Genomic DNA, 18,859 nt, shown 5'->3' on the forward strand with positions numbered 1-18,859 from the left:
CACGTGTCTTTTTCACAGCTTAGAAAAACGAATTTTCGTAATTAAAAAAACAAAATAATAATAATAAAGAAAAGGAAAGGAAAGAGTGGTCTTTCTCACAGAGGATTGACCCAGCAGAGACGGAGATAGAGATGGGAAAAATAAATAATAAAAATGAAAATTTAAAAGGTGACATCGCTGTCGACACGTGGGGGATAAACGAAACGTGAAATTGCCGGGTCACAAGATGATTATTAAAAGCTTAGCTTGCATAGGTGGTCCCCAGTGTATTGTTGGGCGGGCCCACAACACACAAGTTGGTCCGGATGTCCCGAAACGGGATCACGTGCAACAGTCAGGGCGAAAGTGTCGTGGGCCACCGTTTCGGAAGGGGTTTTTTCCTCTCTTTTTCCCGTTCCGCGTTTTGGTTCGGTAGCCCCACAGCCATAGGTCATCGGTTTCGTTTTCATGGCCTACACTACTATACAAGTAGCCATGTGAGATCAGAGATATATTCCTTCTTCCTTTTTTTTTTTTTTTTTTCCCTTCTAATTTGAAGATATTTCTCGATTTCTATATGAATTATTTAAGACTTTCCAATTGCTAGAAATTTTGTTCTAAATATTTTTTTTTCATTTTTTAGTTACATTTATTATGCATTTTAAGTGAACGATATTAAAATATATTATATAAAAAATTTAATATAATACGTTAGATCGTAAAATCTAATTTATGTTTCGTAAATTTCTTTTACGTGATATATTTTTGAGATTCAGTAATTTTTTGGTGATAAATATGGCGGAAAATAAGAAAATTTAAGACAATAAGAGAAGATTGACAAATTTATAAAGAGGGACCTCAACGATCTAGAAAAAGAAGAAACTGATCTGTGATGGGGGGGAGAGTGAGACCCACAAAGAGAAGAAAGGGATGTGAGGTGACAGGCAGAGTTGGGAGGATGGAGTCGACAGATTTCTCATGTGACCCAACTGACTCTGCCTCTTATGCTGATTACTACGTTGGTGGTTGTGGTCTTGGAGTGGAGTCCCCTTTGGTTCAAGTTGGGCACGACCCACATCCTCACATCACATGTCCATCCACATCAACCACCCCCAAATGTCTCTCTTCACTTCCTATTCCCTCTAATATACCACAGATTAATACCCCAAAAAACAAATACTATAAAGTTTTTTGGGGTATTATGATTATGTAAACCAAGAGTACGTATAAGCTGTTGGACATGCACAAAAAAAAAAAAAAAAACCTAGATATCAAAGCATGACTTTGGTATATTTAGTTATTAAAAAAAAAAAGAGACCAAATATCTCTTTAAATTCAAACTCTTCTCCGTGAGAGGGTTTATATATAGATATGTATTTGATGTAGGCCCAAAAGAAGGGGAAAAAAATATTCAGAGAGAGACGCTGCATTTGACTAAGTCCATGGCTCAAATATATCAAGTGTATACAAAAATTATTTTAATTTTAAGACTACTTTTTTAAATCCAATAAAAAAATATGAGAATTTTTTTTTCTTTTTATAACTCATTCTTAAATCAAAGCGCTTACACCCAATCAAAGTACCGAAAATTGAGATAAAGTTATTGCTCAAAGTCGTTAAGATCTTATTTGGATAGTGAAAATATTTTATTTCATCTCATCTTATCATTATAATTTTCTCAAATTTTCATACAAAATATAATAAACAATTAAACTTTTTCAAATCACATAACAATAATAATAGTAAAAAATAATATTCTAACAATATTTTATTAAACTTTCATATCATCTCAACTCACTATCCAAACAACACGGCGGCACCTAAATCAAATTACTGAAAGTTCATGAGATGGGAAAATCAAAATCTAAACCACGAGACCATTCCTTGATGTTTGTATTTAAAATAGAATGGCGGGATGATAGTTCAACGTTATGTTATGCTGATGATCAAGTTATGTAGTGAGCCAAAGTAATTCTAAAGATCAAATGTCGTCAAACATAAATAAATATTCTTAGCTTGGACTCAATTGAAGACCTCCAAGGGTACTGTGCACTGCATGCTCTGGTTTACCCGCAGAGAAAAAATTTACATACGAGCCTATTTATCGACACAAATAATTAGCACACGGCTGATATAGAAGTCTAATGTACATGCTAACATAAAAAAATTATTAGTGCGAATTAACTAATTTATTTATAAATATTATAATAGAGGTCACATCAACTAGTGGCTTGAAATTTTTTTTTAAAAAAAAAACTGAAATAAAAATAAAAAGAGATAAAAATGAAATAAAACCCTAGCTTAATTAGCTATAAATTTGGTTGTTGGAGTATCATGATACACCAAAGGGGCATGCAGCAAGGTAGGTGGCGGTCTCCATCCCAGCAAATGCATGCGAGGGCTAAAATAATTGATCGATGCATGTTTGGTCACATGTAGCAGTCTAAGCTGGAATAGAACAAGGTGTAGATGGAACCCTTAAAAAGAAAAATTCCCTTGTTTGGAAATTAATGATTTCAGGTTCCTTGCTGGCCCCTAACCTTAGAGCTATTAATCTCTCTGCTTCTGGTACGTACTGTGCTTGCTACAATAATATCGATCATGAAAGAAAGGGCAACAAGTTAATGACATGAGCTCCCTCCTCGATCCAAACCACTTCCTGCATGCATGGCATTGACTGCTTAAGCATGTTTTTGTCTATGCTTGCAGATACGTACATGATTTTTTTTTTTTTTTCTTTGAGGGAGCATTAGTCGAGAGCTAGGGGTTTTGACACTCCAACGATGGACAGGCCACCCAATAATCCTTAAGGACCGACCATAGGTGATTCCATGCATTCGGCAAGAAAGTCATTGGCATATATATATATATATATATATATATATATGCATGGTATATATGGTTCATTTCTAGAACGTGAATCTTATTATTTCACTCTACTTATTGATTCTGCCAATGCCATCCACCAGTATTTTGCTTTGACTTTAAAATCATGCCATGGCCCATTCTTCTCACCAAATCTTTCTTGGATTAACCTTTAATTATCAAACCTATTCTAATTATCATGAATGTGTATGGAACTAATTTTATAATTTTTAATTACACAAACGATATTGCATTATATTTTACATTTTTTACTTAAATTATGACTGACATATCAAACTACTGAGAAGATCACTCAAAATAATAAAGGGGAATGTATGAAAGTTGATGTAAAAATTAGGAAAAAAGAAAAAGAGTAATTAAATTAAATAGCTAGGCATGGCAGTAAATTAAAGAAAAATTAAGGGCACGAAAATTGTAGGACTAGTGATCAAAACGGGAGGAACTGAACTCAACTCAACTGAACGGAACGGAATACACAATTTTACAGCGAGTTTATAGGAGGATTACTGTGAGGATTTACGAAAATCCCAGGTGCAGCAGCAGGTGAGTTTGCATCTGGAAGTGCAAGGGGCGCTTCCCATGCCGAAGCCGCGATGAGAGGCCGGCTATGCCACCCGAGCGTCAAGCACCCTTCTTTTTCCTCCACGCAATACCCCTCTGCCGAGAACAGTGTCAGCAGCATGCTCGCTTGCTTAAACGCATTGGATCCCAGATGTAATGGCCTGAAACCCGCTTGTCCTAGCCTACCCCGCCACTTCGCCAACGGTTCGTGCCTCTCCACCCGAGCCGAGCCCTCGCAGCACACCACGTTGCATATCTCCCTCTGTATGTATATCTCCGCCAGTGCTTTCTCCGGCTGTAGCGTGCAGGCTTCGAGTGAATCGAACATGGTCGAGTAGTAGTATAGTGCATCTGTGAACCGGTCCAAGAACCCGGGCTGATTGTGATTCGCTTCTTGCTCGATCACTGTCATGATCTTCGGGTTCAGGTTCCGGATCCATCCCAGAACCATTTCTATCGGTGAATTCCGTGACGGCTCCGATCCGAGAAGACGGTGGAGCTGCATGATTGAGTTTACGGCCACGGCTTCTTTCGGGTTGACTTGGAGCATCCACGGCTTCACGTCCTCGAGCCGCGAAGCCGCTACGCCCCGGAAAGCGAACCGGACGTTGACGGACCTGGCTAACTCGGAGAGCCGCAACCCGACTTCTCGGAGTGAGTCACGCCCGTCAGGCGAAGGTGGGCCAATGCCGGTCAATCGGAGTAAAGGGGGCCCACCGGGTCGGAGCGCCAGAGCTTGTATCAGAGCCGGCCACTGAAGGCCGTGCATCAGGTTGAAGTCAACGACGTGCACGCAATCGTGACCGTCGAAAGCTTCTAGAATGGCTTGATTCGCCGTGAAGTGTGCGAATTTGAGGTATGGACATGCTTCGTAAAAGTGATGGTACAAAACCTCGTTCTCGTAAGCCGGGTCCAGGCCAACGCCGCCACCAAACCCGACACCCTGCGGCGTGAATATCCGGCGGCTCAGGGCATCGATGAAGTAGCCGGCTACTTTCCCTATGCCGCAGCTGGTATTTACACGTGTGAGCAAGCTCTGCATATCTTCGATCAGCGAACCGGCAAATGCAAGGTCGCCACGTTGCACGGATTCCGCACACGTCAGCAACACGTGGACTAGCCTTATCCCGGAATCTTCTTCCATCGCGGTCATGACAGGGAACTGATTATTCAGCTGCTGATGCTGAGGCGCGTCGTGATCCGTCCAAGCATCTTCGGCTAAAACCGTCTGATTGAGACCTGGGCCCACCATGAGCTCGGGAAGCTCCGGAAGATCGGACGGCAGAGACGCCGTCTGGTTGAGCTCGGAAAGGAGGGAGTCGACCCAGGAGGCGATATCTGAGGGGTTGTAGTGAACAGCGTCGGAAGCGAGCTGGGAAACCTCGGCAGGAGAGTTGACCATGGCCGCGTCGAGGCGTTCGAGGCGCTGGGCGACGTGGCGAAGGTCGGAAGAGCGGACCCTGTAACCGGCGCCGGCAAGGAGGCCATCGATCTCGGAGGGTTTGGTGGTGGAGGACACCGAGCTACCGGCGCTGCTAGCGGCGGACGTACCGGAGCTATACAGAGACATAGTCGAGAGACTTGAAGGTAACTTTGGGTTCAGATCAGATACCAGGCGCGATTTTGTGGGTTTGGTCGATCATTCCGAATCTAGAGAGAATTTGAAAGAGAAGAAAGAGTGCGCGCGTGTGTAGGTGTATGGTTTTAAGAGTGATGGAGTCACAGAATCAGTGATATCGGTGAAAAGTGATAGGGAAAGAGAGAGGCAAAAGGAGGATTTTTGATTCAGAGAGAGAGAGAGAAAGAGAGACTGTAAAACCCATGAACTGTACCTATCCATTAATTAAATTTTGGGTATTCGCATTGGTAACCTCGTATATATTTTTTTTCTTTTTTCTTTTTTGTTGTATTATTTGTTGCCTTCTCTCTCTTTATATTTATTTGTTTTCTGAATAATTATTAAGCTAAGCTCAACTTGTGCTTTATTATATATATATATATATATATATAAAATCGAGGCTCAGAAAAAAAATATATAATTTTACATATAATCGTAAAATGTGTAAATACTATATAATTATTTTTAAAAAGAGTAAAATTTACTATTAAAAAATTAATTTTTTTATATAAATCTCATATCTTATTTATTATTTTCAAAACGATTACGCGATAGTTGTACAATTCACAATTATAAATATTTTTTTTCATATATATATATACACTTGAGATGCAGAATATTTTATTGCAGATGAAAGCAAAAGGTTTGGCGATTATAATGATGAACGAGATTTCTCCTAACTGGTTTTTAAATTCAAAACAATAAAATAAAAATTTGGATAAATATATAAACTTTAATTAATTTTATAATAATAATGAAAGGGACCTAAAGTTAAATCAGCTGACTTTATAACAGAATGGACGGTGTTTACAACACTTAATATGGCATAGATGTTCACCTACAACTTAATGAGAGAGAGAGATATGGAGGTCCTCTCTATAGTCTATATGCATGCACACGTGTTGTATGGATACGATGTCGAAGTCTCAATAAACGTTCTTGGCATAACACATATGTATTTATGAGGTTTGGACACAACATCTGAGTAGCTGTTTAGGGTCACTAGCCACGTGTACTCACACTTTAAAATAGATCAAGAATATAATATAAATAATAAAATCTATTTCTTTTTATTAATCTAAATTTTTAAAATAATTAATAATTTCATATAGTATCAGAATAGATATCCTGAATTCGAATAATGATTACTCATTGAAAAAGAGATTGATCTATAAGTGAGAGACAGTGTTAAAAATATAATATAAATAATAAAATTTACATCTTTCTATTAGTTTAAACTGTTGTGACAATTGATGATTTTACAAAATATGTCATATCAGTATTAAATATAATCAAGAATGATAAAATACAAAATGAACAACAACGTTACTCAATAAATCCTGTAAAAGTTATCGATAGATCAACATATTATAACTCTAGCTCTTTCTTTAATGGACTACATATCCATGTATATGGAGGTAGACTCATGCATGTTGTGCATATATAATGAATGAATGCATGTTGTTCTAGGTCCCATAGACATTCTATATTAGTATGATGCTTATGGCAGACTTTTGCAGACTGGTTGGGGAATCGACCAAAACAATTCTCCTAATTAAAATTTTGAATCGACCTGAAAATGACCATTTGACAGCATTGAAAGCCCCAATTAATTGATTAATAAAAATAAACAAATCAGAATATTCTATATTTATTAGGAGGCTAATACTCATGAAATTTATTCTACTTATAAGGATATATAAGAGAATATTACTTGATGCTCGCTCTAAGGGCTCGATTATTCGGCAAGAGAAACTTTGTTTGGAGTCTCCTCTTGAAAATTATATATGCAAATTCTTTATTAAATGAGAAAAAATATTATTTTAAGAAAAATAATTTTATAATTTTAAAAAATTTTAAAGATAAAATTATTTAAATTTACATTACAATCTTTAAATAGAGACTGTATCTAACATTATTCATTCGGCAAACCCTTCAAGCTGGATAGAATACGGCCACCTTTATTTATTTATATGCAAATATATTAATTAGCATCCATTAACGTGCAGGTAGTTTCACTTTATAAAAAAATATTAAAATTTCAGAATTTGCATGACTACCCTTCCTTTGAGACGTTATAAAAATAATGTAATATGTATATCATCACATTAACATTTATAAGTTAACACGTAAAATTCGCGACACCATCCATATCAAAAGAATTAGAAGTAAGAAAACATACACATATATATATATATATATATATTTAGAATATAATATAAATAATAAATTTTATTTAAATTTTTAAGATAAATTATAATTTCACATATATAGATCAGAATAGAAGTCTTAAGTTTGAATCTGACTCTATACTCTACATCATATAATTAAATATTTCAAACTTAAATTTTTTAGATAAGTGATGATTTTATAATATATATAATATTTAAAAGTCTTAATTTCGTATATGTATGAGTAGTTCCCAAGAGATCGAATCAGAAAGATTTTTGAATATTTTTGTGGAGCAATGCATGATATATTGGGTCCACGGGCATGCATGCATGCATGCTGCAAAGTACTCCAGTGCTATTAATTCAGAATGGAATTCAGCGACGTATCGGCCTCCACATGATGATGATCATAAAGCTCCTTTTGAGTACATATATACAATATTTTACCATATGCATGCACGTTGTTAGGTACTGCCTTAAATTAACAGTGTTTCCGTTAATAGTATACTGTCACTGTAATGGCCAACATCCATCGGGAATACATATATACATATATATATATATACGTGTGTCAAACCCCACATCATGATCAACAGGTGTCGCTGTTGCTGAATCATTGACATACATAACATCATCACACACACACACATATATTTTATATTTATATATTTGTCATCAATTGGAAGTAACGTACAACAGATTAATAAATAATTTCATATATAAAATAATTGGGAGATAAGACAAGCTGGGAAGAAGTAGTTTATATATTTTTAGTTTGGCATCTGCACTGCAACTTGGCTATTTAAAAAGATCATATGGGCATCAAGTATCAGCACATATTTAGAAGGAAGCTAGAAACTTTGGATCAAATTCACGGAGTTGGGGGTTTCGAATTCCAAACTTTCAAATTGGAGGTTGAGGTTATATCAATCAGGCTACAGACCTTTAACTTCACGAAATACTTTAAACGTAAATAAGGCCTTGTTTGTTTTTCAAAAACATTTCATCTCATTTCATTTTATCTCATCTCATCATTATAATTTTCTCAAATTTTCACACAAAATAAAATAAACAATTCAACTTTTTCAAATCTCAAAACAATAATAATATTAAAAAATATATTCTAACAATATTTTATTCAACTTTTTAATTTTAATCTTAACTCATCTCATCTCATCTCTGAAAACAAACGAACCCTAAAAGTCATGTCTTAGAATGAAAACTCATGCATTAGTCAATTATAAGACAAGGGTCTATTTTCTAAATTCCCCATGCATGCCAGTCTATCTTTATGTCCCCCGAGATAACAAAAATATATGTTATATAATTAGCTAGCACACTTATCTAAAGTACTATATTAGTTCATGATAAGTCCGTTTGGAGAATGCACTCTCTAAAATGTTGACACCATGATATGATTTTATTAATTCTCGTAAATCGCATCATATTATGTCATCAGTGTAAATTATTTCCATGGCTTAAACACGAAGAAATCATAAAAGTTTTGAAACTAAAAAAACTGGCAATTATTGAGAGAGAGAGAGAGATCATTATTGAGAGTTTGATGCATGATAAAAGTAGAGTGCACAAGAGGCTCTTCACTGTAGATAATAATATCAATAAAGATCTAGGACAGTTGAAAAAACAAACTTTTTCTTTATTACGACCATAATATCCGTGTAAAAAGCCTTTTTTCAGATAGGTGGGTGGAAGACTGGAAGTGGTCCATCTGATCATGTCAAACCAGCTGGGACCAAGAATGCAGAAAAGCGCAGAAAGCTCAAATTAAGATCATTGGAGATCAAAGATAGTTCATATATATTGGAGTTGGAAGATGAAAATAATTTTGCAGGATAAGTTGTTCAGCACGCAATAAAAGTGAATAGAATCAAGGCCGTGTAGAGAAATTAATGAATACTGATCTGCATGACTGCATGCATGAGAATTATTGGATTTCTGATCTGAAATAGGAAGAGAGAGAGAGAGAGAGAGATCATCAGGTGGTCCAGAAGATAACATGGAATTTGGGACCATTTGCATGCAAATTGCAAAGCCCGAAAAGCACGAATTTAGGTGTAAAGAAGTGTTACGATCGAGGACCCAGTTGTGGGTTGGAGAATAGAATGTGGCCACGTATACAGAGTGGGAATCAACGTCCAATTGAAATGAATTTTCTGCTGAACATTGCTTTTGAGAAGGGGAAGAGAGGTGAGGGGACTGGGGAATTGGGACCAGAGCATTTACCTTGAGAACATGTTTTGTTTGGGACACAGACCACTACTTTGCGTCCATTCCGTTCTTTTAGCTGACACTAACACGTTATTGCACGTGTAAGGCTTTTCTTTTTCCTTTTTCCTTGCTGGGAACTGGGAAGGACAAGATTGCAAATTCTCAAAAAGTGGGTTCATTCAAATTGGTTAATTCAAATTGCTCAAGATCATGGTGGAAATCTACTTCAAACGAATAAAATTTAAAAAACAGTCCTGTATTCCTTGGAAACAAATTAAAAACAGTCCTGTCCAGTACTAGTACTGTGTAAGGTTCCAGAGTTCCAACATCCTTAAGATCAGAACCAAATATAGAAATAACCAGGCAAAGTCAGGTGCTTGAGGTATTTTAGCTACATATTTCCATGCCTCTCAACTACCAAGTATCGCATTGGGTGAATTGAGAATGGATGCAAGCTGGCCAGTTAATTTGGCTTGGATTAGGGATATGCATGCATAAGTTTACTTTTATCTGTATAATGATAGGCTACTGATTAAAAATGTAAAAGAATATATTTTATTGCACACACAATTGTCATATATATTTGCTGTAATATATACAGAGTCATCAACTAAATTAGTGGAAATAATACAAGAAAACCAAGTATAAAAGGAAACATAGTGGACGTTGGTAGACAACTAGCTTCTAGAATTGATACACAGCTTGATACAAGACTGAATTTCAGGCTATTCAAATGCACTCGAATCTTTTAGTGAGCTGTCACCAACTGTTAAGAGATTCTTGGCAGGTTTATCGGGTCTCTTAGCTAGAGCACTGATATGCCCCATCAAGCTCAACGGAGCAGCAGTGACCTTGAGCTTGTTTCGTAGGTCCACAAATTTAGGTGCAACTAGTGGCTTAGTGAGGATATCCGCTGGTTGGTTTTTACTAGAAATAAATTGGACCTTAATATGACCTCGATTGACATGTTCTTGAACAAAATGAAAATCAATGGCCATATGCTTCGTACGAGCATGGAAAACAGGATTGACGGAGAGATATGTGGCACAGATATTGTTGCACCATAAAATCGGTGGTTGGTTCAGATGAATTCCCAGATCATTGAGAAGTCCCTAAAGCCAAATGAGTTCAACAGTGCAGTTAGCAAGAGCACGATATTCAACTTCCATGCTTGAGCAAGGAACAAGGCGTTGTTTGCGGGAGCTCCATGAAATAAGATTGGATCCATAATAAATGAGATAACCGCTCGTGAACCGACGATCATCTGGACAGCCGGCCCAATCCGCATAGAGTAGGCTTGAAGAATGTTGGAAGAGCTCGCTGTAAGGAGTAGGACATGATGGGAGGTAGCTTGAAAATAGTGTAAAATCCTCTTTACAGCTATCCAATGATTAACAGTGGGTCTTTGCATGTATTGACAGACATTATTAACAGCAAATGAGAGATTCGGCCTTGTAAGTAAGACATATTGAAAAGCACCTACAGTCGAATCATGAAATGGATCACTGTCAAATCGTGAATGAGAATGCACCGAAGACATTAGAGTAGAAATGGACTTCGCATTCTACATGTTGGTCTTGATAAGTAAGTCTTGGATATATTTATGCTGTGAAATAAAAAGACCATTGGGTTGTAAATGTGTTTCTACTCCTAAACAGAAATCAAGATGTCCTAAGTCTTTCACTGGAACTCCAAGCCGTAGGTTGTCAAGCAGAGTATGGATAGCATTCATGGAGGACCCGGTAACAAGTATATTATCGACATACACGAGAACATAGAGTTCTAGTGAGTGTTGGTGATATGTGAAGAGAGAACTGTCAGCTTTGGAAGCCAAAAATCCAAGTTGAAGAAGATGGCTACTAAACTTGAAATACCATGAGCGTGGAGCTTGTTTGAGGCCATAGATGGACTTATGAAGCTTGCACACGTGATGTGGATATTGAGGGTGAAAAAAACCTTACGGTTGGGCCATGAAGACTACTTCAGATAAATTACCATGCAGAAAAGTGTTGGACACGTGGGCCAACGACGAAAGACAACAATGAAGAGAATGAGACGTATAATTTGTGATTTAAAGACTAGACTAAACGTCTCACCATAGTCGAGTTCTGCTTGTTGGTGAGATCCCTTAGCTACTAAACAGGCCTTGTGACGCTGAACAGTGCCATCTACATTGTACTTCAGGCGATAGATCCATTTATTGCCTATGACATTCATGGAGAAAGTAGCAGGAACAAGGGACCAGGTGTGGTTTTGGAGAAAAGCATCAAACTCTTCGTTCATGGCTTATTACCATGCTGGGTCTTTGTTGGCCGTAGTGAAACACGTTGGTTTCACAGGAGCTGGAGCAGATATCACTGCAAGAGCTTAGCCAGAATAAGGGACACCAGATGTTATTTTGGAGCCTTGTGCGCATCGGATGGAGAGAGGGAGCAATTGTGGGAGCCGAAGAAACAAGTGGTGTTGATGGATCAGTTGCAGGCAATGAGTTCGGAGAAGCTGTGTTGTTGAGTGGAGAAGATGAAGATACAGGAACATCACGTGTGGCAATTGGTGGAGCAGTGGAGCCCACAGCTGGTACCTGCACATTCAAAGGAAGAAATGCCAATGGACTTGTTACGTTAGTGGGCTTGATAGATGAAGAAGTGGGCCTTATCGAATATAACATTTATTGCTATGTAAATATGGATTGTAGGTTGATGAAGACACTTGTAGCCTTTGTGAGATGGGCTATATCCCATAAAAACACAACTTGGACCTGTAATCCATTTTATGGGAATTGTAAGACCTTAAGTTGGGCCAAAAGGCAGATCCAAAAATTTTGAAAAATGAATAATTGAGCTTGACTTTGAGCAAACACTCAAAATGAGATTTATTTCCAATAATCGCAGAGGGAAGTTGGTTAATGAGAAAACAAGTAGTTTGAAAAGCATGAGACCAAAATTGTTTTGACATGGAGGCATGAGCCATAAGAGAAAGTCCAGTTTCAATGATATGATGGTGTTTGCATTCGACGGACCCATTTTGTTCATGTATGAGGACAAATTAAACGATGAAAAATTCCTTGACGTTTGAAGAATTGATTAAGGCGACAAAAATCTCCATCCCAATCAATTTGAATAGATTTGATTTTCCTTCCAAATTGGCACTCAACAAATTTCTGAAAATTATAACATATTAATTCAACATTTGATTTGCCAGCTAAAGGAAATAACCAGGAAAATTTACTATAATCATCATGAAAGATAACATAATATCGATACCCTTCAATAGATGAACTTGGAGAAGGGCCCCATACATCAGAAAATATGAGATCTAAAGGATGATGAGAGCGAGAAGGAGATAAATAAAATGAGAGTTTATGGCTATTGGTCTATTGACATGAGTCACAAACAGGCAGAAGCTCATTGTCACGTACATAAAGATTATTAGAAGCAAGAATACTGCGAACCAAGCGTATTGGAAGGGTGACCAAAACGGCAATGCCAAGTATCAATTATAGCCCTTTCACCGACAAAAGCAGATTTGATGGTAGGGGGAAGGAGGAAGATGGTAGAGTCCGCCTTTAGTTGGTCCGTGGAGGAGGATTTCCCAAACTGAGATCCTTCACACAAAAGAAATGAGGGTGAATTCAAAACACACATTGTTATCTTTGGTGAATTGACTAACAGAAAGTAAATTCTTTTCTATAGAAAGAACATGCAAGAGATTTTTTAAGAGAAGGGATTTCGAAGGGGTGGAAATTTGTGAGGCACCAATGTGTTGAATCGGCAAACCTGCCCCATTGTCGACACGTATGTGATCTATACCCATATAATCTTCAGCCTGTAGAGTCAAATTATTAAGATCAACCATGAGGTTAGTGCATTGCAGCAGTGTCGGGATACCAACTGGGATCAGATTGTGATGGAACCGTGGCTGTATTTGCTTGATAAGAGCTGGTCTGGTTAGCTTGATAAGAGGCGTCAAACTGATGGTAACAAATAGCAGTGTGACCATGTCTGTGGCACACTTGGCAAATTGGTTTTGAACCATTGGAAAGGGAGTTGCGGCCACCACAACCTTTTCCACCATATTGATTTTTTCACTGCTGATAATTCTAATTGAGAGCGAGGATTATTTGTGCGAGAAACTGTGTCAGCAGAAGCATTTACAAGCTCCACAGATTTATGTTGATGTTCATGTCGCAGCTCATATGTAAGAAGGTGACCATTTACTTTTTGAAGAGACATGGGGTCAAACCTTGTAGTAAGAGAAGTGATGAGAGGATCATATTCAAACCTAAGATCAGCTAGTATATAGTTGATTAATTCATTGTCTGATAGAGGTTGACCAACAGTAGCTTGTGTGTCACCTAAGATTTCATTTTCTGATAAAACTCTGGAATAGTGTTGTTGCATTTTTTGCATGAAGCAACATTGAGGTGTATGGTAGTGACCCGGGCTTGAGATTGAAGAGAAAACATTTCTTCAAGATCTTGCCACACAACGTGTGAATTATCAAAGCCAACAACATGGGTAAGGACATCACCAGACAATGAGGATATGATAGCAGATAATAATAATTGATCTTCTTGTTTCCAGTAATGGTAGTCTGGGTTTGGAGACAATATAGGAGCACTGGAGTCAGTGCTTGTAGTAGAAATCATAGGTGGTGAGGGTGCAAAGGAACCATCCACAAAATGAAATAGATGCTGGATTTTGTGATGTGGGACCAATTGGGCATGCCACAGAAGATAATTATCTCTATTAAACTTGATTGTAATGAGATATGTAAGGTGATTGAAATAAACAGGGGAAGAGGTGGAAGACATGGTGCAATTGGTTTGAGAAGTTGCAGAGGAAACCATGAAAAAAAAAGGCGTGAGTCAGAACAAACTGTCTCTTGATATCATAAAAATGTAAAAGAATATATTTCATTGCACACACAATTTTCATATACATTTTCTGTAATATATATAGAGTCATCAACTAAATTAGTGGAAATAATACAAGGAAACTGAGAATAAAAGGAAACATAGTGGAGAGATACAAAGCTTGATATAAGGTTGGATTGCAAGTTATTTAGATGCACTCAATTTTTTAGTGAGCTGTCACCAACTGTGGAGAGATTCTTGGCAGGTTTATTGGGTCCCTTAGCTAGAGCATTGATACTGATCGATTTGTTTTTTGTAAAGACTTTTACAGGATTGTCTATGGGTTAGGATACAATGCGAAAATGAAATCTTCTTCATTTCATTTGAAATAATAAAAATTCCTTAAGATTTGCATTGAATGAATACTATCCATTTAATTTAAAATGGAGAGGATACTTTGGGCACCTCAATTTATCTACACAAAACTTGTTTAGTGGTCTGAAGACAAAATAAGGCCAAGGCCAGCAACCATAGTTGAACTTTTCATGTTGCACTCAGCCACTATGACCCCAAGACCTTCAAAAGTTGAAACCAAAAGCAGCCACTAAGAAGGGCGGGGCAATGGGGGCTCGTTTGTGCATCCGTCTACCTCTAGGAGGGAGACTGACGCCAAACAAAATAGATATTATTCTGCAAGCTAGTTTCAACAAATAATTCACAGGAAAGGAAGACAAGAGAATAGCCTAAAACACAGAGAAAATAACTCTGATGTTCAATTCAAAATGATCAAAATCCAAGAAGGTTGAAATCAACCCATAAGCGGAGTTGTAATAGCTGTAAATTGACAATATCATAATTTTATCAAATATAGCAAAATCTCAATAATCACACCAAAGATAAATACGTAATTAAAGAAGTAATCTGCCAAAAATCTGGCCCAAATCGGATTCAGAATCACTTCCTAAACGATAATGAAATATTACCATAAAATGTAAAAAATAATTAAAATGAAGATTTGGAAGGGAAAACAGTATATTTTGGCCCCAAAATTGATGCACACCAGGTGTATCTGGGTGACCACGACGTGCACGCCGAAAAGAGTTTTCTGAATTGGGGTCATATGCGCAATTATGATACTCATAGCCAAAGTTATGGCCAAAATACCAAAATGTGCCCAAAACTACCCCAATCAAGAAAAGATCACGATTTCCTATCATCTTTGTACTGATCTTCCACCTCAATGTAATTCAGCGCCATCATTGTGCAATTTGACAACTCAGCATCATCTGATTTGGATCCTCCTACATCAGAGATAGATGGCTTTTTGTAGGACGAATGTTGGGTTAGGTGGCGGAGATGGCTGCTAGCTATCCGATAATATTATAGGAGTTCCAATTAAATTGATGGGACATTAAGTAGTCTAATTTTAATTAATGGGGATATGGTTGTGGTTTTAAAGGAAATGGGCATAGTTAAGGGTAAGTAATTATTGTGTACATGATGTAAAAGTCACCTTCATCCGATGCAAGTATATACGTATGTGAGCCGTGGTTGAAATGGAGGATGCAACTAGTCTTAGACTTTTAGTTGAGGACATGCTATAATTCGTACATTTGTGCATTACAAGTTGAAGAAAATACATAAATATATTGTTAATACACTTCCTCAATCTGGAAACATCCTCCCAGCTTATAGTACAGTTTAGATGGGGAACACCTTCAATCGCTTATGCTCAATAAATTTGAAAAGAAAATTCTTGATTGATCGATGTGTTGTGGGAGAGTAAGAGAATATTAAGTGGCTATGCAACTTGGGTTGCTGCAACTCAATATATATGAAACTTTAGGTTAGAATAATCATGGAAAAATGAGTTTTGTAATGAAACAAAAAGTTTGAATCGATTGAACTATTGTGATAATTAGGCGAGCTCGCCCCACGAGGCACTTTTGTTTTACCAGGAAGTGTCAACTCGATTCTCATATTGAAACATGTTATTGTGTGTGTTCTCGCATTGCGGGTGCTTGGTTTCAGCTCAAAAGGCAATTGACAAAATGGCTGGAGCGTATGTGCAATGTGATTGACCCGATGAAGCTGTTTGGCTTATTGAGAGAATGGAATCCTAGAGAGTGAAAGCTAATGGGTAACTCTGGCTAATGTTTTGGCTACATGTGGGAAACTGCAAGGCTGGTGTACAAGTACATCTGACAACATGCCCAAGAAGAGTTTTGTTTGTTGGAGCACATAATAATCAATGAACATGTTAGGCTAGTGAGACCAGATGCAATTACATTTGTTGAGGTTTTGGGAGCCTAAAGTCATGTTGAAGGAATTTCATATTTGCTCTCAATGTCTTAAGATTTTTGCCATTCAACCTGGCATTGGACACCATGGATTGTTCTATGGTTGACATATTTGGTCGAGTTGATTGCATCGCTGAAGCAGAGGAGTTGAGATGGAACCTATCAATGGCAACACATCATTTTGTTTTTCAAAAAGCTGCTGGTTGGCTGCAGAATCTATGATAACTTCAAGGCTGTAGAAATAGCAACCCAAGTTGCTATTTGATTGAAGTTCATGATGGTGTAGTTCCTGATAATTTGTAAAGGGTAAACCATCACATCCGCAATTCTGAAAGATGTATAAAATGTTAAAGAGGATGTGATAGATAGATTAAAGAAAGCTGGGTATGTTCGAAAATATAAAGAAAATAAGAGAATCAAGGCAGAAAATAAATTTTGGACTCCAAGGCTTATCGTAACAACGATTTATTTATAACATATTTTGTCTCATTTCATTGTGTTATAAAATATTAATAAAATTGTTCTCAAGATACAATGAAACCCTCTAATTCATTGTTCTAAAGTAGCACATTTTACAAAACAACTCAAAACACCATTTTTTTAGAATTACGAGATAGATAAATTCTTTTAGAAGGAAAAGATATTGTCTATTCATTTTCTTTAGAAAATTGAACAAATCAATTATACCACGATCCTAAGTTAGTGTTAACCATTATAACATGATGACCTGAAATCATTCATAATGGTCATCAAATAACCCTCTTATTATTGCTCGTAATTTGCATCATAATGTCTGGTAACTAGAAAACGGCTAGTTTTCTGTTATATATCAGATATAGGTAACACTTCATATTTTCAAAATAAATGTAGAGTTCCTCGCGATGATGCGTACGTGCGTCTCATAGCGCCCATTACCCTTGTGTTAGGGACCTCGATCTTGTCTCTAAACACTAAGGACCATGAGCTCGCCTTGGTGAGGTTGTTGACCGAGTGATCTTGCCAACTTGCTTGGCCTTCAACTTCAATGACAATAGAGTGATGGTGAGGATGATGGAATTGGGTAGTCTAAGTGTTTAGTAGAGGCAAAACAATGTGGAATGGTTGAAGGACTTGTCCTTGAGTGTGACGCCAAGATGATAGAGGCTAGGGTTGATAGAGTCTAATGAGGTTAGGGTTTCGAGTAGGAGCAATTAGGGTTGCTAAGTTTGGATAGGGTAGAATTAGGGTTTGCGAGATCTTTGGGGGGGATTGGCTAGGTTGGATGGTTTGGAGTGGATAAGGAAAGATTCCTAGATGGATGGAATCACTCTAGGAAGGAAAGGGAATTTCGGGTATGGTCTTTTATGGAAAGTTGTTAGTTGACTTGAGACAAAATAGGAAAGGGAGAGATTTAAGGAATTGATGATGGACAATTCCTTAAATCAAGGAATATGAAATGGATGGAGTCAAAGTTACTTAAAAGGCAAGTGTTACCTTACAGGGAACTAGAAGACTTCGGCTAGGGCAAAATGGAATAAGGAAATAAAATGTGGTAGCCGAATATGGTAAGTATATTTCGGCTAGGGCTTGATGGATGGAAGAATGAATTTATGGAAGGTATGTCAAACGCTATGGTGGTCGAAAATATGGTGTATAGAAGGATTGAATAAGCAATGGAATGGATGAACACAAAGGACAAACTATGAACACTCAAGAACTTGAATGAACACAAAAGAAAACACAATCAACTTTGATTCATGAATGGCACAAAGATGAAAGGAAATCTCATATATTGATAAATAAATTACACTTATTCATGAATTGCAAAGTATAATTTTCTTTTAAGGGATTCACGAATTGCACCCCAAAGAGCCCAAGTGTTAAACACCTAAATAATGATCTCAAAAACAATAATCGTCCACAATGGAAAATTGTCAAAAAATGTAAATGAAATGACTAAGGGTCCTATTTATAATGGTTACAAAGTGTAAACTTCCAAAAGGTCCCTTAGAAAATAATTAAATAAATAATAAATAATAAAACAATAGCATAGTGGCATGAGCCAAGTTGGCCCGTGGCATGCATGGCCCATGGGTGGACTAGAATGATGCATGGTCTTATGTTGGGCTGGTCTGGTCCATGTCTGGTGGGCACGGCATGGCTGGCTGGTGATCATGGCATGGTGCCATGAAAGGGTCTGCTTGTGGGCATGGCATGGTGTCATGCAAGGCCTGCTGATGGTCTTGGTAGTGAGCCATGCGTGTGTGCTGCATGGCCCAGG

The 18,859-nt window shown here is 37.4% G+C and overlaps 1 protein-coding gene and 1 non-coding gene across 2 annotated transcripts; both read right to left on the reverse strand.

The window, feature by feature from the left end:
• Window positions 1-3,198: 3,198 nt before the first annotated feature.
• LOC109006296 (DELLA protein SLN1-like) lies at window positions 3,199-5,235 on the reverse strand. Its single transcript, XM_018985528.2, has one exon. It carries the CDS (start codon window positions 4,994-4,996, stop codon window positions 3,347-3,349), a length of 1,650 nt encoding a protein of 549 aa, XP_018841073.1. The 5' UTR covers window positions 4,997-5,235; the 3' UTR covers window positions 3,199-3,346.
• Window positions 5,236-13,633: 8,398 nt separating this feature from the next.
• On the reverse strand, window positions 13,634-13,772 carry LOC118344314. Its single transcript, XR_004798088.1, has one exon. It is a non-coding gene; the product is annotated as a small nucleolar RNA Z247 (small nucleolar RNA).
• Window positions 13,773-18,859: the final 5,087 nt, after the last annotated feature.

This window comes from Juglans regia, chromosome 1 (genome assembly GCF_001411555.2).
Source record: "Juglans regia cultivar Chandler chromosome 1, Walnut 2.0, whole genome shotgun sequence".
Lineage (NCBI taxonomy): Eukaryota > Viridiplantae > Streptophyta > Magnoliopsida > Fagales > Juglandaceae > Juglans > Juglans regia.

Excerpts from the sequence above, each read along its gene's own strand:
- LOC109006296 (XM_018985528.2), bottom strand. The coding sequence starts at position 4,996 with ATGTCTCTGTATAGCTCCGGTACGTCCGCCGCTAGCAGCGCCGGTAGC.